The following is a 25,098-nucleotide window of genomic DNA, read 5'->3' as shown; positions in this document are numbered from 1 at the left end:
GTGATACACTCAAATGGTGGGTTATGTCACCAGGAGGTTACTGGATAAGAAGAATACTAAGTCACCATCAGCTGAGCAGACCAGCACCTAAAAAACTGAAACCCAAATGCCTTTCACCAGCATTTTGGTTAGTAAATGGCTTTGGTAGGTTTTACTCAATTTCGTCCTTTCCTGCTCCACTTGGAGCAGTGCTGATGGGTGCAGCCCTGATTCATACTTTCTGGGTGGTTGGAGAAGATGAACCCTATGAATTCCCAGGTCCCTCTTTCCTCACGCGGAGCCTAGTACAGAACCCTCACTGACCCCTAGGGATCACTTTGCTGCTTAAAGTTTAGAAGTCAAGGCCAGATGAGGTGTTTTGTGTGTGTGTGTGTGTGTGTGTGTGTGTGTTTTATTCACAGAAAAAAAAATGAGAATGATTCCTGGTTTGTATTAGGTTAGAGGACTGGGAATTCCTTACTACCAAAAATGCATTTTCTTGTCTTTCTCTTTTTCACCATTCAAGTCAACATCCAGAGCTGTTTGTACTATATATGGAGGGGTGTGTGTTCATTTCCTGTGGCTTCTGCAGTGAAGTTCCACAAACTGGTGCTAAAAACCCCAAGAATTTATTCTTTCACACTCCTGAATACTGCAAGTCCAGAACACAGGTGTCGGCAGGGCTGGATCCTCCAAGGGAGACTGTGTTCCAGGCCTCTGTCCTAGAATCTGGTGGTTTCCCATGGTCCTTGGCTTTCCTTGGTTGGGGTCACATCCCTCTGTTGGCACATGGCCCTCTCCCTGTGCCTCTGTATTCTGCGTGTCAAAATTTTCTCTTATGAAGACACTTATCACTGGGTTAGGGACCCACCCAGTGCAGGATGACCTCATCATAATGAATCACAACTGCAGTAACCTGATTCTAAACAGAGTCAACATTCCCAGATACCAAGGGCCAGAGTGTGGACGTATCTTTCTAAGGGGCACAGTTTAACTCCGAACAGGGAGTAAAGTTGGTGGCTGACTGTGGGATTTGAGGGGCTTGAGGACGTATGGAGTTTCCTCTACTCTCAGCCAAAGCATCAAGGTGGGACACTGGAAAGGTCACCTGACCAGAGGCCAGAGGCCCCTGAAATAAATATATTTTGTTTAAAAACAAAATAGCAAAGATTCCGTGTCTCAGATAACATGATAAGTATGCAGACAGTTGATTGTATGATGTGAAACTGGGTGCTAAATTTGTGTCTTTTAGTATCTAAATAAGCAAAAACATGTCAAATACGTACACGTAAAGGTAGCATTTGTAAATCGGTCTACACGGAGGATTTATATGGGTTCCCCTTATCCTAGCCCCAAGGTAATAGATGCCCAGGAAACCTCGCAGAGCTGACCCTCCCACACTGAGTGGCTATTCTCCTCTACCTCAGCCGTGGGGGTCAGAGGACATAGGTCAGGATCAGCAAATGAGCCGGTGCCAGATGGCAGAAATAGGATTGGAGAAGGACATTGCCTGTGCCTGGGACTACCGCCAACAACAGAGGGAATAGTGTGGTGGCAAGAGAAGATCAGAACCACCGGCATCCCCAGAGCAGGCTCATCTGGCTGCAGAGGTGGCCCAGCTGGGTTAGCATAGGAAACCTACAATTTCCCTGGACCAGAGCAGTGGGTGGTGGCTGGTCCCATGGCACACCTACTTGAGTGAGAACTGGTCAGATCATCTGGAATGTGCTCAGAGGACTCTACATAGCTGAGTGCGGACAGGGCATGGAGGGGGGGATGCAATGCAGAGCTGGAGACCCCAGAGAGTTTTCTCCACTGGGAGAGAGAAGGGGCCACACAATAGGGCTTCAGTCAGAGGAGGGACAGGATTGCCTCCCAGGATGTGGGGAAGAATATCCCTTCCATATCCTGAGACCTGGGCATTTGCTACCAGAGCCCCTCCTGGCCAGAAGCCCCACCTTCTCAGAGTGGGGAGCATCCAATGCTCCCCTGCCAACCCCTCTGGGTGGGTCTCCCCTCCCATGTCTGCCTCCTATACCTGCTAAGAGATCCATGCGTCTGAGAGTCCCCAGGAGTTGCCCTACACCCCGACAGGTGTTTTCCTGAACTTATCTTCTTTCTGCCACTGTCAAGGAGAAGACCATGTACGTGGTTCAAAAAGAAAAGCAAATCCTGTCTTTGAGCCTTCACACCATTATGGTTAAGACACAAAACAAAGTGTAAAAATAACGTTCTTCAGCCAGTTGAAAACATTGTTCTATTCTACAAGCATTTTTGTTGCTCAGTTAAAAGAACATTTCTTGCAGAGCTAAGTATTTGTCATGTATTATAAGAATGGATGGTGCCCAGTGATAGAAACCACCCCAGCACACCCCTGCATCAGTTTTAAGATCTACATTGCTCTTTCTCAGCTTGTCAATGCGAGACTGTCAGGGAATCTCAAAGCCACAGCAGCAAGAATTTCAAGTGATACCCAGGAATTCAGAGCAGTTTGTGCTTTTTGTTTTTATTGATGGCTCCCAACACTTGCAGTTTTCAGAGTTATAATAAGCCAGAGTCTCCCCACCACAACCAGAAGACGGCCAGGATTCTCCGACCCCATGCCACCACTTGTCTGGGGCAGACTTTTCTGTGTCCTTGTCCTTGCAAAGAGAAGAATCTGTCCCTCTGTCATGATGACTAGAGAGCCACAGGGCTGGCCTCTCAGCCACGTGCTGCCACCTTTGCCTCTTCTCCAGACTTGCTGCCTTTTGGCTGGATACTTCTGGAATACTCAGGAAGTGGGGAGTAAGCAAACCTGCCGAGGGCCTGGTGTGGTGTGGCCAGGGGTTATGCTGGCGGCCGTAGGTCTCCCTCCAGCCCCTGGGGCGTGAAGATCAAAGCCCATCCAGCTACGAGGAAGGGCTCCGACTGGGCATGGGCATGTGGACCCGACAGCCATGCCAAGGCATGTCCCCTGACCTCCTGCCTCCTGGGCAGGGGCCCTGGACTCCCCAGACCTTCTTAATTACACTGTGTGCCCCACGAACAGTGCCAGACAGTTTAACTCCACTCCCCCCGACACTGCTTCAGGTCCAGGTTGGGAGTCAAAGCAGCCGACCAAGCTACCCAGGCACTCCCATACTGCTATTTAAAGAGAATTTAAAAACCCTCCCAACACTAAAGTCTGTTCTATCCCTGGGTTTCCAATTCATGGTGGTCGCCCAGAACCAGAAAAGAGAATCAGGTGCTATCTGCTCTGCTGCTCCCAAGAGCAGCGTGGACGAGAGACCCAAGGCCCTGAGGAGAAAGGGTGGATAGAGTTGCACAGGCCCTGCTGCACTTCTGCATGAGGATGGGAGGGACCAGACACCTGGTGGCGTTTGCATGGATGTGTTGCTCAGGGGCATCACCCAGGGAGCACAGGCCCGTTGGCTCGAAAGGAGGTTTTATAATCACACAGGAATGATGCCTGTCGAGTGACGAGATTAAGTACTTGATCTAAGAATGCAGCAAGTTGCTTGATTTATAATGAGTATTGTTTCGATGTTGTTGAATAAGAGATCTCATCTATATTTAGAAATATTTTTAAATCGACATTTATGCGAGTTTTGTCTTGTGTTTTCCCCTGAATTAATATGAAAAAGTCAGTGGATTCTTACATGGGTCACCTCTCACATATTTAGGCTGCTGCAAGTGAAAATCAGTACCAATATTGTGAAGAAACCATAATCCACTGAAATCCTTTAGACACTTGGGAATCACAGACATGATTTGAGAATCAGGACATGTTGGGGCAGTGACACTCTGGGTCCTGGGTCGTGGGGACTGACCCTCTTTGCATATCTTCATCTACAAGAAGCTTTTATTTCTTTACCCTGAAAATTCCGTTATGTTTGACACACATCATCTTGATTGTGTTTGTTTTGCTTATGGACATTTTGCTTATTGAAAATGTGTTATTCATGAGGATATGTTTTCTATTCATGGAGAAGCAACAGCATCAGGTCTCAGAAGAATCTTTTCATTTGGACAGAAATGAGTCAGTAGATTTCCCGGGCTGCTGGGTACTTTCCACACACCATCCTGCACAGCCCGTGTGCTCCTTGCTCACTAGTCGGGTGGAGGTGAATAAAATGGCAGCTAAGTCATGTTTACTTCAGTACTTCTCCAGTAATACTTATTTTGTACTTAGTGAAGAGCAGGACACTGAGGTCAGCCTCAAAGAGAGATGTGAAACCAGTACACATGACACAAGGCTCCGGCTGAGGCACAGCGGATCCAGAAGGGCTTCCTGGGCCAAGCTTTATTCCATCTAGAATTAAAATGGTAGATATGGAAAATCCATCCTAAACCACCTCCCACTGGAGCAGAAGTTACCTGTTGCAAACATAACAACTGAGCAGCTTTCTCTCCAGCACTTGGTGGGGGTGCCAGGCATGGGCGAGGTCTGTGGACGGAGAGGGTCATGGGGCAAGGATCTGTTCGCACTTTACAGTGTGGTGGGGAGAGGAGTGCACCCATGGGGAGTGGGAGCTGCCTGGCATGCAGAGGGGAGGAGCTCAGGCCCTCCCTGGGGAGGAGGAGGAGGAGGAGCTGAGGACCCAGGCAGGGAAGTGGCCGAAGGCCCGGCAGGGTGAGGTCCTCCCTCCCACCTCCTCCCTCCCGCACACTCTGACCCGCCTGGACCCTGAGGGCAGGAGGTTGGGGGGTGTCCAGGCCCAGGGACAGCTTGGTTTCTGTAACTCTGGGTCCCACACAAAGCCTGTGGCGTTGCTCCCGTTCTCAGAGACCCCGATTCCTGATTCCCAGCAACACGAAATAGTTTCTTCCCCAGCGTTGTCCGTAGGATGGACAGCACGGTCTCGCTGCTTTGGCTCTACGTTTCTCAACTGCTCGCGAGGTGGAACCGCCCCCCCTGGGATCTCCCGCGTTCACCTGCTCCCGCCTGCCCGGGGCGGAGTAGAGACCCCACACTCATTTGGTGTGGAGGCTTCCGGCTTCCGGAGGGCACTGGGGACAGGGGCGGGGACAGAGGGCCCGCTGTGATCCACAGGACTGGCCTTGGCCTCCCGAGGGCCAGGAGGTCCCCTCCCCCTGGGCGTCGCCTTCTCTCCCACCTGCGGCTGCCTGCCTGTACCTGTCCCTCCCTGGGAATCTGTCCTTCTGAATCAGACCTTCCGTTGATGTGATAGTAATTTATGGCTTCCTCACGGGAAAACACGTATTAGTCAAGATGGGTTTTGTTGCAAGTGGCAAACCTAGCTCGGAGCCCTGAGGCTCGGCGGGGAGGGGAAAGTGCAGAGACAGGATGTCTGGCTGGGTGGGTGGGCGCCCCCGGAAGCTTCTGCAGGGCTGCTGCCGACCTGGGGGCTGTGCGCCCACTCTCCAGAGCAAGGGAAGCTGGGCCTGGCAAACACGCCCCCAAGACAAGGCATGGGGACGGAGCTAGGGAGGAGGCCGGTAGGTGCAGGAGCCACGGCAGGAGGGAGGATCTTCGTCTTTATTTTCCCCAGAGTTTCCATTTTTTTAACACTCAGTGCCTGTGTGCCTCCCAGGTTCAGAGCGCTTATAGATACTGACTTGATGAACCCTCATTCCAGCCAGCACATGCAGCCACACAATACCAGTATTTCCATTCTTTTATAGCGAAGGAAACTAAAGCACAGACTTGTCCAAGGTCACACAGCTCATAAATAAAAGCCAAGCCAGAGCATACTCCCAAGCCGTCTGGCTCTGGGGTTTAGTGTTGCTTACTGTGCCTGTCCACCCCCCTTCAGAAGAAGAGTATAAAGTGAGAACAGTACGTATTTCTCAGCCATAGCTAGAGCCTCAGGGAACGAGGAGAGAGGTTAGGGCGGGGGAGTGATGCAGAGCAACGGTGGAGCCCAGAGTGAGGCCGCGGGGAGCGCCTGGAAATGTCCCCTTGTGCCTGTGTCTCGCGAGGCAGCAAACCAGAGCCTGCACAGTGCGGGTTATAACCTGGAAAAATGCAAACCCAGCAAATGGTCCTGCACAGGAGCCCGGAGGTGCTTGTGGGGGTAACTGAGGCGCAGGGCGAGCTGTGGGCCCCGGGGAAGCCACCGCCAGGGTTCCTTGTAGGGACAAAGGTGAGAAACAGAGCAGAGTACAGGGCTTGGCAGGGGTGCCGGGGTCGTGGGGGGATGCGAGGGGTGCTGGGGTGGTGGGAGGTGGGGAGATGTGGGGGCGGTGGGGCATGCGGGGCGCACGGCAGGCCTTCCCACAGTGCTTGGGGCAGGGCCTCTGGCAGCCACACTCCCCGTCACACTAATGAAACACAGTTGATTAAACAAATAGAAACTAAACCATATATATTTTATGCCCTTCAAATTTTAAACTTAAAGAGAACGGGCACCCTGGTGCCATGGGTGGGGGGCGGGCAGCTGAGTGCCACAGGTGGGGCTCAGGACAGAGCAGAGGGCCGGGGGGCGCCACCTGGCGTCGGCCAAAGCGCCTGCTCCCCCAGGGCGCCCCACTCCCAGGGGGCCAGGGCGGGAAGTCGGGGAGGTCCTGGACTCAGGCTCGGTGCCGCTCCTCCTGCGCGTGGCTTGCAGCCCACGGGCCTGGCAGGCGGGGGGTGGGGGGGCTCCTGGGACAGGCGGGGGGTGGGGGGGCTCCTGGGACAGGCACGGGGTGCGACCTGGGGCGTTTTATCCCAGGTGCCTCCCCTGGAAGTAGAGGATGCTTGTGGGCCCGGGCGGAGCAAACAGGCCGGAACTGAGACTCCTCTGCAGAAACCGCCCTGAGCCCAGACACGGTCTTACCCCTGTGAGGTGAACGGGAATGTGACTGTCGCAAAGTTGAGACGCACCACACAGTGTCTGCGACTACCTTGCTGATGAAGCACCGCCTCTCACGACAGGGCCCTGTTTTGTTTTGTTTCCAGGGTGGAGAGACTCCCCCAGGAGGACCCGACCGGAGAGGCGTCCACCAGCTGGCCCGGGAGGCCTCGGAAGACAACGAGGTGTTCGGTACGTGACAGGGGAATGCGAGGGCGTAGCTTCGGGCGACAACCCTGTGCAGCTGCACTCAGTGGGGAAGGTTGTAATTTTTTAATTACGCGACTCGTCTATCAGTCTGTTCCCAGCATCGACAACGCAGACGCCGCAGAAACGTGGGGTAGGTGTCCTTGGTCGGCCTCCTGCTCGCGGTTCTCCCCGGTGGGGCCTGCCTGTCCCGAGCTGTCGCGTGCCTTGCACGGTCGCTGGACGCTCCCCAGAGGCGTCCCTACAGTGCGACACTTCTCCAGTTATCTCTGTGGCCATTCATGGCTGGAAAACCTAACGGTGCCCCTACGACATAACTGACAGGGAAGTGAAGCTGTCCCAAAGCGCAGATAGCTCAACCACAAAGAATGACTCAGCGAGTATTGGAAAATAACTGTTTTCTATAAAAGTTTCCTTTTCTGTGGTGCCCTGCTGACAGTCATTGCTTTTACGTACGCGGTTCAGAGTCGTTTCTGTGCCCACTGGGGAGAATGAACGAATGCGTTTTCATTTGGCTTTAACATTAAAAAAAAAATCACCTTTCGCATGTGACTACGATGCTCAGTGACTTGCCCACGACCACACAGCGAGGCTAGACCCCATGCAGACGGGTCCCTGTGCCTCACTCTGTTCTCTTCTCTGAGAATTCCCAAGGAGGCAGGAACAGGGGGGCAGCGGGGCACCTGCCCAGACCAAAAATCCCTTCTGTTTCTGTGATTCTGTCCTGGGTAAACACCCGTCATTCCAGAAGTACCACTGCCCACTGTCTCAGTATCTTAAACTGTCCTGAAATGTAACTCGAGGGCCCCGAGACTGGAAACAACCAGGTGGGTTTAATGGAAACCAGTGGGGTCAGCGCGAGAAGAATCCACAGCCCTGCTCATACTGCAGCATGTTGGTCCTTGTGGGAGCTGGGATCGGGCGGGGGGGTGGGCTGCCCGAGCATAGTCACTGCCTTCCATAGCGGGGGGGGGGGGCATTCCTCAGCGGCAGAGGTGCTGGAGGGACCAGGGGCAGCACATGAGGCCAGGCATCCACGCAGGCCTCCCAAATGCAGACGGAAGGCAGTCTGCTGGTCCGAATGGAGCATCTGAGTGTCGATTTCAAGAATCAATCCACCTGTGAGCCTGTAAAATAAAGGCTCCTCTAGACGGCTTTCTACTCCCATAATCCAGATGATGTACATAAACACATCAAAGAACGACAGAATAAAAATGTCCAGTTTCAGGTTTTCCATATGACAAGAGTACCTTCTAGAATGATTTTGGCTAAGCTTACTTATTTTTGTAGCAAACATCATCATCTCACGATTCCCCAGGTGAAATGCTGTCAGGATAGTTCATAACAATGCCCGTCATTCTCCTCATCAGACAAACATGTACACACTGCACATGTGTGCAATGGGAGAAGGGTCTTGTATCATGAGCGTTTCCTTCAATCGGCATGAGCACCATGTGATCTCTGAAGCTTGTTCAAAGGCAGCTTCAGTGCAAATAGATACTCAGTTTGCAGATGGATTTCTGTAGTTGGTGAAAACCAGGGGGCAGGTGCCCATTTCCGTTATGTCACAAACTTAGCTTTGTCTTCTTTTTTTTATATAAATTTATTTTTTATTGGTGTTCAATTTGTCAACGTACAGAATAACACCCAGTGCTCATCCTGTCAAGTGCCCACCTCAGTGCCTGTCACCCAGTCACTCCCACCCCCCGCCCACCTCCCCTTCCACCACCCCTAGTTCTTTTCCCAGAGTTAGGAGTCTCTCATGTTCTTCTAATGGAAAGAAATGGGGGGCACAAGCAGACTCTGCCTGTTGTGTCTACTGTGATGGAGATGCTCACGTGCACCCTTGCGTGCAGCCCGCACGGGGTCAGGAAACGCCTAGTCATCCACTTCACAGCATGTGCCACAGACACTGAGCCCAGGCTGAGTCACAGCAGAGGGCGGGTGTGAGGAGCCGTGCCAGCTGACCGCATCCGACCTATGGGGAGGCCGGCTGGGGGGGCCTCATGGCTCCCACTGTTCTGTGCTCAGCAGGCCTGACTAATACAAACCCAGAGGCCCCTGCTGAGCTGCCCGGCATCTGCTTTTTGAGCTTGTGGTCATCTCCCCGTCCTGCATCAGCAGAAAGAGCAGGGGAAAGTCTGCAACCCCATCCTTACCAAGCTGTACCAGGGTGCAGGAGGCATGCCAGGAGGAATGCCTGGAGGCTCCCCTGGTGGTGGAGCTCCTCCCTCTGGTGGTGCCTCCTCTGGGCCTACCATCAAAGAGGTTGATTAAGCTAACCTGACACTAATTAGGTCTAGTTGTTCCACACAACATTTGAAGGACCCAAATTTGTAGCAAATCCCACAGCAGTTTTAAAGTCAAGTGCTACAGTAAATATCCTGGGCATTCTTGATGCTTGAATACAGAATATGTGCACAGGGAAAGGAAATAAACATTGCACTCTATCAACACTGTATTGTTAAGTGGAAAATGCAATGTCTTAAATGAAACTATTTAAATTTAGTACTTAAAATTAGCTAAAAAAAAAAATTCCTTCTTGGAATCCAGAGAAACCCCAGAGTGATGAGGGGAGAAGCAGCTACATGGATCTTGACTGTCGATCTTGACAGTCTAATCTCAGAAAATATATCTGAGCATTCCTTTTCAGTTATGAAGTGTTCTACAAATGTCCCTCCACATGGAGCCAGCAGCTGCCTCCCACTTTTCCTGACTACACAATAGTTCCCCGAGTGTGATGAAAAACACCATGCTTTCGCAATTCTCTGAACACCCATGTAGCGACCGTCTCCCAGCTCCTAGCAATCACGCTGCCCTTGGGTCAGAAGCATGGCCCTGTCTCTTTCATCCGACATGTATGAGTCTGCAAGGTTTCCATGAAAGTCAGGAGAAAAGCTGTCGTGCCTCAGCTGGTCAGAGTCCAGGCTTAGGGACAGAAGTGGAGGGGCCGGGAAGGCTGCGTGGTGGGGGACAGACTATGGGAGGTGCCCCGAGTGACAGCGTGCACGGCCCAACCCAGCCAAGCTTCCTCCCTGAGGGCTGGAGCCAGTCCTTTCCCAGCAGCACATGGGAGACTTTGACCTACCTTTTCATTTCATGGGAAAATCCCAGGGAAGGACTGTCCTTAATCTAAGCAAATCACTGGTTAGAGCACACTCGCAAATCTCTTTGTGTAATGTTTTTTCTGACGGTGTGCGATTATGCTTAGGACGGTTTGCCTGGTTACCCAGAAAGGAAGAAAACACGGTAGCCTAGGGAACCACATATCGTCGGAGCTTTGGGGAACCGGGTTATTTTGTGGTAGGCCGGTGAGCGAGCTTTTTTTTGAGCCATGCACCCACACATGTCATACATGATCCTCATCATTTGAAAAGCAGTCAGCAAGGAAGGCAGCTCATTCGTCCCCACGCCCTCCCTCCAGAGTTCACTGGCAACGGAGCTAACGCAAGGGCAGGCCAGGTGGTTGAGGTGAGCGGAAGCCTTGGGTCTCCCTAAATTGTAGTGACAAAGGAGCAAAATCCTCCAAAGAGGGCAGCCCTGCTCTTTCCAGAATAGTGTGGTTCCTTCCAGACGGGACCCACATCTCCAGAGTCAGACCAGAAGAGATGAGTGCCCTGCACATCAGGTGAGCTCCAGCACAGCTCTGCAGGATTGCAGGGTCGCGAGAACATAGCCTCCCTGCCTCAGTGCACGATTTGTGCATGGCTCGTGCATGGCAAGGTGAGGTGCACGTGGCTAAGTGAGATGCACCCTACCTCGGTGTGTGACACACGCATGGCTAAGTGTGGTGCACCCGGCAGGTGGGGACAGACTCCTGTGGAGAACCATGGGGGGAATCCCTCACCACTCAAACACTGCAGGGAGAATTATCGATGTATACTGTTCAGCAAGAAAGTAGTCACCCTGGGAACATTTCAGTTTATACGAGTACGACATGTTAAGTACATACGTGTGTGTGCAGGTGTGTGTTTCACAATGCTTGAGTTAGCTCACAATAAGAAAATACACAGGGGAACAAAATAGAAAGAGCGTGAAGTCGAGCTCAAGTCAAGTAAGACCATGCAGGTCAACTGAATGACGGTTGTGAATATGTTGAACCTGGAAATTCCCAGCTGCCCAAATGGAAAATGAGACCCCGTCCTTTTTTTTTTTTTTAATTTCTCATTTTATGTAAGAGGTAATGCCACTGTACCACCTCTTAGCTGTGCCATTTCTTGCCCATGTGTTCATCTTCATGGGCCTTGGTTTCCTCCCAGGTCAGCAGGGGAGATGAGAGAATCCACCCACGGCTCACGAGCAAGCCGACCTACATCCACCTGGAGGGCACCCTGTCCCCCCGCGGTGACCGTCAGCGGGAAGTCTGCGTGCATCCCTCAAAGGATGCAGCTGCGTTTAGCCCGTTGTAAGAACTTTTCTCCTACTTAAATTTTTATCACCAATAATCACGTGGCCATGGACCACCACAGGGTATTTTCACAGCAAACGTAGTGATTAGTTTCATAGGTGGGTTATCATTATAACCTACTGGTTAATGAGCTTCCTCCGACCTGGGCGCACAGTTTAAGGCACATGTCCCGCTTGTGACCTGGCCTTGTCGGTGTCATGTGTGGCTTGTGCACACCCTACCAGGACCTCCAGAGCATGGGCTGGAAAATACTCTCTGCCACAGACATATGTTCTGTGAGAAGTTTAAAAAGTCATTTTTGTTTGTTCGTTTCCAAGACGCTTCCATGAGGAAATCTTGTTGAGATACTATTTCAAGAAATATTTATATTTGATCAGTTCTGATTACTAGACGAAGCCACCAAACTAGAAGAAGCAGTCATGACTGATGCAAAGTTCTATCTCAAGGCAGTAATGACCAAAGGCCGGGGACATGCTCCGTGGCTCCTATGGACCCCTGGTTCACGGACCCTCTGCATGGTCATCAGTGCCCTCCAAGAGTGGCTAGTGGGCAGCCTGCTCCTGAGAATCGTGGACGCTGACTTTCCTTTATTGCTAATCATGGTTTGATTGCTGCCTGAGCCTGTTATTCATCCCTGGGCCAGCAACGCAATCAATATTGAGCGTGTCGTTGGGGCAAATATAAATCTTAGAGTCAGAGCCACAGATGGAAAAGGAACTTTTGACCCCCCAGTCATAGAGGTGAGCATGTGCCGGCCAGGACAGAGCCCCGGAGGCCACAGAGACAAGGCCACAGCTCCTGCTCCGGCCCTGCCCTGACCCCCACCAGGACACAAAGGCTGATCCCCAGGCACCCGAGGGGAATAGAGGCCGCTTTCATTCTGCATTTGGTGGGTGTGTTAAAGCAGCAAAACAACAGGAGACGTATTATTCCATGCATTTGCCTGCCTGTGAGTGGTGCTTTGTAGCTTGGGACCCACGTGCACCTGCTTCCCAGTTCCCAGGCAGCCCTGGGGGTCCACCCTGTTTGTATACTGGGGCTCATGTATTTCCAGCCAACACCTGCTCCTGGGTAGCTCTGGAGCAGGGGATGCCCCAGGACCCCTGCGGTCAGCGTGGGGCTCAGGCCTGGGGAAGCCTCTACTTGGCAGCCCCACCACAGTCTGTTGGACAAACAGCGTCACTAACTGACTCGGAGTTTGGGACCAGGCCTCTGGCAGGACTCACAGCCCCAGGTGCCCCTAAAGCTGACCTCTAGGTTGTTGTGAGGGACAAATGGCATCAAGAAAAGTAGCCCCAGGGGAGCATATGAGGGAGGAGGCAGGGGCCATGTGCAGGGCTGCCACTGACCAGCGGTAGGTGGCACTGCCACCCACTGTCTCCACACAGGACACACTTTCCCCGGAAGCCTGGCCTCCACATGAAACCCCCCGCACTTCCAGTAGTCTGCCCACTTGATTGTACGTGTGGTATTTGAATGTAGAAGTGTGAATGCGCATGTGCCCCCTTCCCTGAATCTTCTACCCTGAGGCTCGTTTTGCAGACAGGCCATCTAAGGAAGGCTGTTGGGGGTGGGGGACAGTAAAGACCGGTGCCCGGAGGAGACTGACCCATGCTCAGGACCCGGAGCGTCTCCCCTCGGCCACGTGGTAGCAGGGGGACGTGTTGCTGACGCTCCTCGGCTGGCAGCACTGGTCTCTAACGCTCCCGGGACCCCCAGGCTTATCTGGCTCATGGACTAGGCAGTCACCACTGACCCCTGCACCGCAGTGTCCGGCCCACTGTCAGCACTCCCCTGGAAGATTCCAAGAGCCCACCTGGCTGCCGCTTCCGTCTGGACCCCCACCCTCGCTCCCAGCCAGCCTCTTCTCAAGACCTTCATGGAGCGCATGGCCCAGGGCACGCACTCCCTGCCCAGAGCCCCAGTGCCCTTACCACAGTCTGTGGCCCCCGAGGGTGCCAGGAGCCTCTACAGCTCCCCCTACACTCCCCTGCCTCCCTCACCCACCTTATCTCTGTTCCTGGAGCACAAGGCCTTTGCACAGCTGTGCCCTCCCTCTGGAACACTCTTCCCCAACATCTGGGTGACGAGCTCCCCACCCCTTCCAGTCTGTCCCCAGACATCTCCTTAGTGAGGCCTCCTCTGACTGGCCTACGTAGAAGAGAGCTGCATTAGGACAGGGGGCCGAGCTGCCCTGGGACAGGGAGGGAGGGCCCAGCCGCGTTAGGGCGGGGGTGGGGGGGCCTAAGCCGCGCTGGGTCGGGGGTGGGGGGTGGCAAGCTGAATTAGGACGGGGCTGCCGAGCTGTGCTGGGATGGGGGGGGCGAGCCGCACTGGGATGGCAGGGGTGTGGTGAGCCACGCTGGGACCAGGGGGTCCCAAGCTGCATTAGGATGGGGGGAGCGGGGAGCCGCGCCAGCCTACCGAACACTAGAATCTCAGAGCTCCACGTCATCTTCCCTGAGTCAGAGCGCAGCGAGGCCAGCAGTGACTCAGATACCCAAGCTGCTTCCACGGGCGACGTGGGGAGCCAGAGGGGGGCACATCTGCAGGGAGACAGCGTCCATCATGTCCACTGAGGCTCTGTGGGTCACAAGTAGTCCCATGGCCCCAGCACCAGCACACAAGCCCATCTCAGGGCCCTGTCTGGCCAAGAGAATGGGAGCCAGGATCAAGTGACACTGCCTCCTGCTGGGGCCTGTGTCGTCGTCTGCCCCCCAGTGCCCCTGGGAGGTGGGCTCCCCATGGCAGACACAGGGCCGTCCGTCTCCGTGCCGAGGGCCTGGCCCGGGTGGCTTAGGGTTTGGTGATAACGCAGGGATCTGCAGGACCCCGCCCCACCCCCTGCACCGTCCTCTCCTCTCCCTGAGACAGACTTACAAATTGCTGAGTTCTGAGGACACTGCCATTCAGACAACTCGATCTACGCTTGAGCTTTTTGCTCTTGAGAATCTCTGCCTCTGGCTGCTGCTAAGCGAATGATGTGCCTAGAACAGGTGCATGCACCTGCTCCCGTGTGCACGTGGGTGCATGAACACATGCCCGTGCAGGTACACGTTCTTCCCACTGAAAAAATATGCCTGAAACTCTGAGAGCTGCTTTTGTTCTTTGAAATTATAAATGCTACAACTATCTTCATTCCGGTATTTTCATAAAAACGGCTGTCCATAGATACGGTTTGTGGTTTTGGGTCTAGTTGATCTAACGTGTTCCATGGAAATCCCCCATAACGGTGAAGCCCCTGTGGGAGAGTGGCTGCCCCCACCTTCTGAGGCACCCTGCAGAGATCACCCCCTGCAGGATACCCCTGACTGCACAGAGGCCAAGAGCCCCTGCAGACACAGGTGTGTGGGGCTGGGCGTCTCCTGGCCATCAGGGCTTGTCCACTCCGAGGCCACACCGACCCGTCACAGCAGAGACTAGTGTGGGTAGCTTCCTTACCTTGTCTAAATTTAGGAAATGCAGAGTACCCCCTCACCCCTATCACATTCTAAGGAGGGTCAAGGGAGGCTCCTCCAGGGTGGGCATGGGCTCGAACAGGTTCTCGACACCTCCTCGCACCATCTGTAGGTGAGGTCAGGTGAGGAGGGAAGGAGGCTAGGAGGCGGCCCGCTGCACCTGAGTCAGCAGAGCAGGTCCAGCGGAGGCTCGCTCCGAGAGGGAAGGCCGCTCCTGTTCCTGGACGGCCTGACAGTGGCTGCCCTAAGCACTCAGCCCCACTGGTCCTGGCCTTCACTGTAGAAGGGGCGGCTGGGAGTCACTTGAGGCCATCAGAGCCACAATAGGATGCCTGAAAGCCTTCCAGAACAAAGAGGGGACACAGACTTCACAAATGCACAAATAGCAGCTGCAATGGGCTGCAGCCAGAGGCCAGCGGCAGGTCCCCACTAGAGGCCCAGGGACGCGTGGCCCTCCTGGCCCCTCTCTGTGGAACCCCACATCTCACCTGCTACTGTGTGCCTGATGCACAAGCCTGCCAGGTCTCGGGCTTCCAATCTGAAAGCGCCCATGGTGGCTCCTGTCAGTAAGGGTTACTGTGTCCCATTCCCACCTCATACCTGAGCGTGCAGAGTAGACTGTGCTCCCAAAGCCTCGGCCACCAAGAGCACATCCAGGAACCCGGGGCCAGCAGACAGGACCCGCTGGCAGGCCAAACGGCACTCACACTCACCCCTCCCAGCTGCCATGACTTAGGAGGTGCCGCAAGCCTCTCATCCTTCTCTTCCGCTAAGGCAAGGGGCATCGGGTGTCCCCTCCGTGAACCTCTGTGGGGTGAGCCTCCCCACTTGCTCACCTCTACCAGGAGCATTACTGTCAGTATTTTTTTAATTGAAGAAATGAAGTGTTTAGAAAGGAAAATAAAACAGCTCTGGATTTAGCAGCACTGTAGGCCAAATACAGCCAGACTCACGTTGTCCTTACCCATCAGGCCGACTAACCCTGCTCCTGGCCACACCACGGCCCTGCAGAGTTCCACCTACAGAATGCAATTGCATTCTGACCAGTTTTCCCTTGAGCTGTGGTGCATGATGTGCCAGGAAAGTTGTTAGTGGTCCTGACTCCTTGCTGTCCCTCCTGGGGCTCCCTGGCTCGCAGCCACTAAAGGGTCGAGTGAAAGGCAGGTCCTACTTCAGCCCAGGCTTCCTCCTCTGAGTGGAGCATCACCACCCTCCATCAGCAGTGCTGCTGGGCTCCCAACCCCTCCCTGCACATCTGAATCCGGAGAAGCAGCCCCACATCTGTCTGGCAGGTGACCTCTTGTACCTGTGATGGTGGTGGCAGGTGGGCTTCTAATCAATGTGATAAATGTGGCATGGTGCCAGCTGATTTGAGGTTATTGTTTGGAAGGTCAGAGGCAGTTAAAGATACTCATGTTTGGGAGGTCAGGAGCAGTTAGAGATGCTCGTGTACAGGTGGTCAGGGGCAGTAGAGATGCTCATGTTCAGGTGGTCATGGACAGTTAGAGATGCTCGTGTTCAGGAGGTCAGGGGCAGTTAGAGACGTTTGTGTTCGGGAGGTCAGGGGCAGTACAGATGCTCCTGTACAGGAGGTCGGGGCAGTAGAGATGCTTGTGTACAGGTGGTCACAGGCAGTTAGAGATGCTCATGTTCAGGAGGTCGAGGGCAGTAGCGATGATCATGTTTAGGTGGTCAGAGGCAGTTAGAGATGCTCGTGTTCGGGAGGTTGGGGGCACACATGCTCACGTCCTTCGCCAGCAAGTAAAGTCCAGGTAAACTGATGTAATGTAGGCACATCCTAATTGGAATGTTTTGTTAGGTGGACATGGTGCATTCAGGCCATTCTTATTTCAGGACTTTCCAAATTCTGTGAAGTGTACACAGGAAGGCACTCCTACCTTTCTCCCTTCTCTCTAACACCAAGGGGGTCTTACCTTCCTGCCTCTAGCTGAAACTTTTAAAATTTAAATTACTTCAAAACATGATGTCTAAAGGCTCAATATCTTTTTCCCAGAAACTTTTTAAGAGGCAAAGACATGAGCAAGTGTTACAACCAGTGGTCCCACAACTGGAACATGACACTGTATCAAAATCCAGCATGCCACAGGTGGAGGAGTGAGGGCAGTGGGACACCTGCCTCGAGGTGGTAACGTTGTGATGTGAACACACAGAGACTCCTAGAATGCTGTGTGATCCCAGGGGTCAGGAGGAGATCATGGGACAAGATTTGTCCATCTTTGGGGAAGACAGATGCAGCCCCAACCATAGTGGCATGGAGTTTGATGCACACCCTCATTCACATATGCACAGGTGCTCAGGCTCATGCACAGAGAGAGGGAGGGAGGGTGGAGGCTGTCATCCCCTCGAGCTGGTTTCCTGTTGGGAAGGTCTGTCTTTCTGTCTATCCTTGTGGCTCCATGTGTGAAGAGCAAGCTCCACTACACTATGCCAGAGGTGTGTGCTGCTGGAGGTCTCCTGGCGGCTTTCCTGTAGGGGGTGCTGGCCCAGATGGAACACTCAAGGGCTTTGGTACTTCAATGAGATCAGGATGGCGGGTCTGGATCTGAGGGGTCTGGATCTGAGGGTCTGCTAAGCTGGTGCGCACTGTCGCAGCTGCTGTTGCTGGGAAGTGATGGGCAGGACGCTTCCCCTGCAGGACTTGGGAATTCCCTTGGGCATTTCCCTCTTACATGGCAGGTTCTGGTTCTGGCTTTTCCTGTTCACAGGAATCCTCCTCATTGTGTCGGGGGTGCTGCGCGGTCCCCAAGTCATGCTTACTCACATTCATTAAAATTGAATTAGAGAAAGAAATACCAGAGTGATGTAGGGGTGGAGAGCCACCTGTCGGGGGAGCAACCCAGGAGAACAAAGGGAAAGTTGGGGAACTCTAGGCCTTCCTGCAGGTCGGGAGGGCGGGAGCCCAAGGGGAACACAGTCATGACTTATACATAGGCTCCTTGGGTTCCAGTAAACGATCCTTCAAGGTTTAGAGGCCTGAGACAATCAGCAGGACTTTGACTGACTCAAACAGAGTTATTCCACCCCACATAAAGTCTTCAGAGGTGGGGGTTCCTAACCTGCTGACACAGAACCTTCAGCTGAGCAGTGTGAAGCTGGGCTCCCATCACCGAGGGCACAGAGGACAACCTGGTCTCAAGCTGTCGGCTCCAGCAAAGCTTATAGAGCAGGGAAAGGATGTCATTTGACATTTAAAATATAAGTAGAATGCTATTTTTGCGTTTCAGAACCCTATTTTCAAAAGTTATGTGAGTTTTCACGTCTTTATTTTTGCAACTGCTTCTCTCTCCAGCCAGACACTTGAGCCAGGAGGGAAGTGTTCTTTGCCAGCTATGTCCTAATGAGTCAGCAGTTCGCAAGTCTGGAGCTGCTTCCGTGGAGCGGTAGTGCTCTGGGGGCAATTAGCTTCTCCAGGTCACAAGAGGACAGGAACATGGGAGCAGAACTGCTCCTTGCAAATGTGTCCATTTTGTCGTTGCTGCTGTCACCCTGTCAAGGATATCGGCAGCGACAGTATCCACACTCAGCAAAACCCCAAACAGCACTCGTTTCCATGGCTATGGGAGGGGGCGTCCTCTGGGCAGCCAGAGGTGGTCATTGGGTATCTGGTGGCAAGTATGTAAGCACACCTGCCTGCGACCAGAAATAATGGCCCGCAGAGGCAGGCGTGGACAGCAGCAGTGACCAAACCCGAGCTCCGACGTCCTCAGATGAGCGAGATGCCCCTTTGGAACCATTGCCCCACAGGAACTTCCCCCTGCAGCTCAGATCCTACCCTCCCAGGAACTTGGAAGACAAGGAACAGACCAGTGTTTTCTTGGTCAGGGTTTGCACGGGGACCAGACAAGGATGCTCACCCCATAGACGACGGCATCTTCCTTCTGCGTCTCGTGTGAGTGAGGGGGTCCACCTGTGAGCCAAACCACTGACACCCTGCCCTCCTGAGGACAACGGGCCTCGAATCCTGACTCTCTCTTAATAAATGCACGTTTTCTGTTTTGACCTGTTCGGGCCTCGCTGTTGACATCTATACGATGAGGACTGTCATACCCACAGGGGCAGCGATTTGGGGGGAACGACACAGTGGTCTCGGTATGATAGCATTGGCTTTTCCTGCCATCTCGTGTTCCCGGCATCAGGGCACCCATTTGTTCCCTCCCCACATCCTTAGGTGCAGGTCACAGCAAGTTTGCTGTGATATGCTCCTGCCTTTTCTCCACTACCCTGTAATCTCCGGAAGGCTCCAGAGGCAGGGTCACAAAACACTCCCAGGTGGAGGACACCGCCTAACGGTTGAGCGCCCAGCGCTCCTTGTTGAGCACGTGCATCCCTGCATGGCGACTTTGGGTGGAAGGAATGTGCTCCCGAGTGGAGACGAAGGAGTTCAAAGGAGAGAAGCCAGGATAGATGGGGGTTAGTTGGATCTTTAATTCTCAAACTGATAGCATCCTTCTTACCAGAACCATGTGGTCACATTTTAGAAAATTAATTAGATTCCTAGACTTTGAGTTGTTTTTAGTAGTTTTGTGATTATAATTTTTGCTTAGAATTTTCTGACGAGTAATTATTTCATTGTGTGACACAGAGGTATTCTGATAGATACATAAGCACCAATTAATTCGCTGGCATTCGGAATTAAGTACTCAACATGTTTCGGCTTCTTGCCCTAAAACCCTGAGCGTGTCCCCTTTCATCTTCTGGTTTCTTTTCAGTTTTCTTAAAAAGTTATATTGAAGCAACACAACAGTAAAATGGAGACAGCCTTCATTGTTTCCATTTTTAAGAGATTTATTGAGATACCATTTCTATGCCATGAAGCTCACCTGTTTTAATTGGACCAATTAATGGTTTTAGTATATTTGTAGAGTTGCGCTGTGCCTGCTATAATCTAATTTAGAACATTGTTGTCACCCCAGAGGAAACATCTCCGGCTGGCAGCTCTCCATCCTCCCTGCCACCTGCATATCCTGAAACCACTAATCCACGTTCTGTCTGTGGCTTTGCTGACTCGACACCTGTGGCCCTTGTAACGGGCTTCTCACACCTCGCACAGTGGGAAGTGGGAGAAGGCCCATCCCCCGCAGTGGCGGGTGTCAGTGCTTCGCCCCTTCTTTCTGACACTCTCAATTGGATGCTTCCCCCCTCAGTGGGCGAAGGCGAGGGCTGCTTGCTCGCCCCACCTGTCCCGCCCATGCTGCCCACAGCTTTGCTGCTCACAGCCTCAGTGGCGGTGGTGGTGGCGGTGGTGGTGGTGGTGGTGGTGGTGGCAGTGGTGGTGGTGGTGGGGTGCAGGTGCTGCCTTCTCATGGGCAGACGCCTACCGTGATGGCTTTACTTCGTCTGTATGTTGAGCTGCAGAGGGCTGGGCTGTCTGCACACTTTCACTTTTTGGTCTGCCATTTGCATGTGGGTGCTTATCAAGCATCATTCCTCCACCACAGCGGAAAAGTGCCTTTCAGTGCCTGATTCACTAATCCATGAAGATGTCAGGCTTGTAGGCAACTGAGGAATGGAGGGGCCCCAGATACTTTGTTGCAACAGGGATTTCTTCCCCCACCTCCACGAATGGTGGTCAAATGGTGGTCATCGTTGGAGGATTGATCGCCTCCGCATCCTGTTTCTCTGAGCCGATACTTAGCCACACTGCAGACCTCTCCCCCGCATCTTCCAGAGCTGACTCTCCCTCTACCCATGGAACAAGAGGGTCATTCAGAGTCTCTGGGGACCGAGATCTGTCACATGCCCCCTAGGTTCCCCCCTAGACATGCCGAGAGGGTCGGCCCACCCCAGACTCACAGTCAGGAGGCCGGCTGGTGCTGGAGGGAGGGGCTGGCATGTGACCCGCACATGCTCTGACCACTGTCCCCCGGGCCCGTCCTGAAGCTTGCCCTCACCTCACCTCAAGAAAGCTATGCTGCTGTGTTTCATGGGGGTGAGTTGTTTGCTTAGAGTGGGGGAGAGCGGGCCGGTGATCGAAGGCACTCCAGCGAAATTGGGGATTTTGCTCATGGTGCGGTAAGTTCCCATGTCTGTGAATGTCCCAAAATAGGCAGACAGCCTCAGATGTAAATATCTGTGACGTTCCAGGGACAGGAAGCGGCTGCAGGCCTTCCCATCACCACTAGGAAAAAGATGACATATAAAAATGAACGCCCGTGCCTACCGTGCAGTTTGGCCCAGCCCTGCAAATGTGTGGATTGTGAAGTTTCTTGTATGTGCAGCTGATAGTTTGCATGAATGAAAAATGAAACATTCTCCTCTGGGTGTTTCCCTAACAGATGTCTGGGCCACTCCAGGCTGGCCGCCGAGCCACACTTCCACTTAAGGCGGAATTTTCACGTAGTGCCTTAGCCCCTGTCAGCAGCCTGTCCTGAGAGGCGGGCCCTTGGATCCACCCGTGGTCCGCTTCTTATCCACTACAGCTCGTGGAGGGCTTCCTTCTCCTTCGTCCTGCATCAGGACACGCTAACCAGCTAGGCAAGCCCACTGTCCACTGGCACTTTTTCTAATAGAAAAAAGACGATGAAATAAATTCATGACACTTGCTCTAATCCTGGGAAGGCTTTTGCTATGGGAGGTCGAGATACTGAGTGCTGCGGGATTCCGTAATAGTCCGTGTAGGTCGTGACCCCTGCCCTCCGGATTCCCAGGCGGGCCTGAGTGGTTCCCAGACAGTACCCACAGGCTGCAAGGCCATCGGTCACACACGTCTCTGCAGGTGGCTGCCTCACATATCGCTGACCTGCTTTGTCCGGCACTGACGCAGTCAGCAGTCAGTTCTCTCATCTGTGGGCTGTGGTATTTTCCTGGAGGTTACAGTGGCTGGGCTGTGCACCTGCCGTTCGCTGTTCTGAGACCACATTGGGCCCCCCTGTCGCCTGCACTTCCCAGAACACAGTGTTCCTGATCCAACGGGAAAGAATAAGTGGACTGACTCTGGGAACGTGAGTGGATTACTTAGAAGAGCAAGCCTTGCTCACAATCTATATGAAGATCAGAGACATCCACTTATCAACGTATCTGGCCGTACCTTGTCCAGTCTCCAGTCACACACATACACACACACACACACACACACTTGTACACGTGTGTGCACACAATACAACACAGAAACCTACCACCATCCTCAGAATTGTCTTCAAGGGGACAGATACATCCATTTCCTAGAAGTAAATGTATTTAAACAGAAAAAATGTATGGCTGTTGCTTAACGAATGCTTTTTTTCCTGTTATGAGTTGGGCTTAATTTGATTTTCAGCGTTTCAGATGTGATTTTGTTCTGTCCCCAGAGCAGACAGTTACTGGGTGCCTCACGATGTAACCACAGAGCGCCTCCATCGAGAGGAGTATGCTCAGGGGGCACCAGGCAGGACACCGGGCCCAGCGGGGTGCGGCGCCCTCCAGGACGGCCTCGGGCCAGCCTCCACCAGGGGGATCCGCGAGACCTGGGGCCAGAGTGGCCTCTAGGCTGACCCCAGCGTGTGTGGACAGTGCAGCAGCTCATGGGCTGCCAGCAGGGGAGCCCGGGGAGACAAGGGAGCACGTGGGAGGACAGGGCGGCTCTGCCACACGCAGGACAGTCGCAAGAGGGTTTTGCTGGCGGTTCTCGGAGTGCAGTCTCGGTGCGTCGGTGGTGGGTGAGCGCAAGGGGCCCTGAGAGACCAGGCTGCAGGGAAGCGGCGTGGTGGCTACGCATCCAGGGTGAGGCTGCAGAGCAGATGCTGAGACGGGACCACAGGCCTGCAGAGGGGAGGCAGGAGGGCAGCGCAGCAGGACCAGTCCTCGGCTCCTCAAATTTGCCTTTCCAAACATTTCCCCATGTCATTCTCGGGCCACACAGCACCACCCCGGGGACCTGCCCTGCCCACTGTGCTGTGTTCACTGGCCGCCCTGGTGGGTCCATGTGGCCCTGGGTCCTCAGCAGAATAGGCTTCTTGCCCCCAGGCGGTCGCAAGCAGGTCATCAGGGTTATCACATGGAGCACTCCATCGCCTGAACGTGAACCTGGGTGGCCTTCCAGGTACAGCCGTCGTGGCCAGATCAGCCCAGGCCACCAGCATCCAGAGAACAGATGCACATCCTGTGGGGGGCAAGGGGTTCGCACGGCATGGAGGGTGAGGGCAAGGTGATCAGGACACAGGCCCATGCACATGACATGGGGGCTGGGGGGAGAGCTTGTAGTGGGAGTCTGGGTAAGCAAAGGGCATCTGAGGCCTTGAATGCCGAGCGAGTCCATGTGGGAGATCCCTGCCCCAAGTGCTCTGACGTAGGAGTGGCATCCGGTAAAATGGTGTTTCCAGCAGATGTGGAAAGATGGGCTTTGATGCGTGTCCGTGTCTGTCCTCTGTCGACTCTGGGCCCACGTGGCAAGCAGGAGGAGAAGGTAATGTGCTCCCATCACACGACAGCATGAAATTGCTCGGTCCATTACAAGGCAGGGGGCGTTCATGGAGATTAAAAGCTCTGTCTCTGGTGAACCACTTTCTAAGGACGACGTTTGGGGTCCTGCGGAGATAAAGACCAAGGGGCCTCTGGAGCGCCCCCAACCCTGCTGTGAGTGACGTTGGCCTTCGATGATCATGGTGAGTGGCGACTGCCACCTGCCAGGTTACATCACACAATGGAGCCTTGGACACTCCGGGACCAGCAACCAGGACCCCTGAAATGACCCAAGGCAGGTGGGCATCACCACGTTGTCTCTGTGATGAAGATTCAGATGTTATTTCCCTTAGAGAACTTGGTAACACATGCCCACATCTGAAGATAGATGTGAGCTTCTTTTCATGACATGGAAATGCTGACTTTCTACTTAGGATAATTTTCTTATGAAATGATCAGTTTGTTCAGGGTTCATGCAACAAAACATAAATATAGATTATCCTAACTAAGTACCCCTGGTGGTCAATTTTGAATTTTCATAAGTAAATCTTTAAAAGTATCTTCTTCCCCTGGATGAGAAGTTAGGGGATATTTTTGGTTTCTTGGGCTGGATACTCTAGGAAATTAAATGGTTATCTGACTATAGGAGCATGATAAATGGTCTTGAAATGATTTCCAAAAAACAAAGTAAACCCCTCAAAGAGTGTATCAGTATGCACTGTGCTCGAACAACATGCATCTAAGCAGCAAGTGAGTTGACAAGAGTTCACCTGAGGCCATTTTTATAAATATCTTAGAATGTCTTATCTTCTCCCCATTATCTGGCACAGAGTCACTTTTTCTCACTCTAAATAGTTGTATTTTATTGTTTGAGTTTTTTTAAAGCATTTCACTGAATATTTCTTAACCTGAAGAGTCTTCAAGTTATTTTTATCCTTAAAAGCTCGCAGCAGCTATCACGAGCTGGTACGAGGCTGGCACGGCGCAGGCATTTTCTGGGTGCCGGATCGCCAGTTGTGAAAAGCAGACATTGTGCGAAGAGCCCCCATCTCTGCTGCGCCAGACATTTGACACCATTGTTCCTTGGCTTCCAGGGACAGAAAGTGCTACCGTACAGATCTGCGACTGTCCCCAAGAAAAGGCCTAAAAATAACCCTCTCATTTACTGAAGTGTAAATGTATCGATTATTTCTGTTCTGCCCAATGGAGCAACTATACAAGGTTATCCTTTCTGACCAGATTTTTCTGGGTCAGGAAGGATGAAAGTATTCTCTGAGTAGTGACAAAACAGCGCTAATGTTTCTAGGTGGGGCAGTTAAACAGAAGTTGTGTTTCAGCTGAGAGAAGGGATTGCCAGTCAAAACAGTTAAATCCTGGACTCCTGCTTCCTCCTTCCTCTGTTCCCGGCAAACACCATGCAAGGCGGTCCCATCCATGCCAAGTGTCAGATCTTTCTGGAAGACTGAGGACACAGTTTCTGAAACAGGTGTCTTTGGCTGAAACCACGAGAAGGCAAGCCGCTTTCTACGCACCTACTCCCTCCGTCCTCTGCGGGTATTTGATGTTGGATATTTGTGCATTCAACAAGCAAAAGCTCCAAAAAGATCACAGGAAGTGATAGTTATTTCCATTTTATTGTGGATGGGTGTTCCTTCATCTCTACATCAGATAGTTCCAGGTTTGGCTTTTTATATATATATATAAATATTGCTAAATATATATATATATATATATATATATATATATATATATATATATATTGCTATGATTAGTAGAAACTTCACATCTTTTCACTGGTTTCAAATAGAGAACGTAGGCTGGGCCACTCTAGGCTCCTGTGTTCTACAGGCCTTTTGTCGGCAATTCTTCC

At 52.8% G+C, this 25,098-nt stretch overlaps 1 protein-coding gene across 5 annotated transcripts in view; it reads left to right on the top strand.

The window, feature by feature from the left end:
- Positions 1-25,098, top strand: part of LOC129495506 (myelin basic protein) — a 116,711-nt gene that overhangs the window by 39,982 nt on the left and 51,631 nt on the right. For all 5 annotated transcript variants that reach the window (XM_055303083.1, XM_055303081.1, XM_055303084.1 and 2 more), the window contains exon 3: positions 6,866-6,950. In XM_055303083.1, the coding sequence (XP_055159058.1) occupies positions 6,866-6,950 (85 nt within the window). The remainder of the gene's footprint in view (positions 1-6,865; positions 6,951-25,098) is intronic.

Source organism: Nyctereutes procyonoides, unplaced genomic scaffold (assembly GCF_905146905.1).
Source record: "Nyctereutes procyonoides isolate TBG_1078 unplaced genomic scaffold, NYPRO_anot_genome, whole genome shotgun sequence".
NCBI lineage: Eukaryota > Metazoa > Chordata > Mammalia > Carnivora > Canidae > Nyctereutes > Nyctereutes procyonoides.
This window is presented reverse-complemented; position numbering and strand designations above follow the sequence as displayed.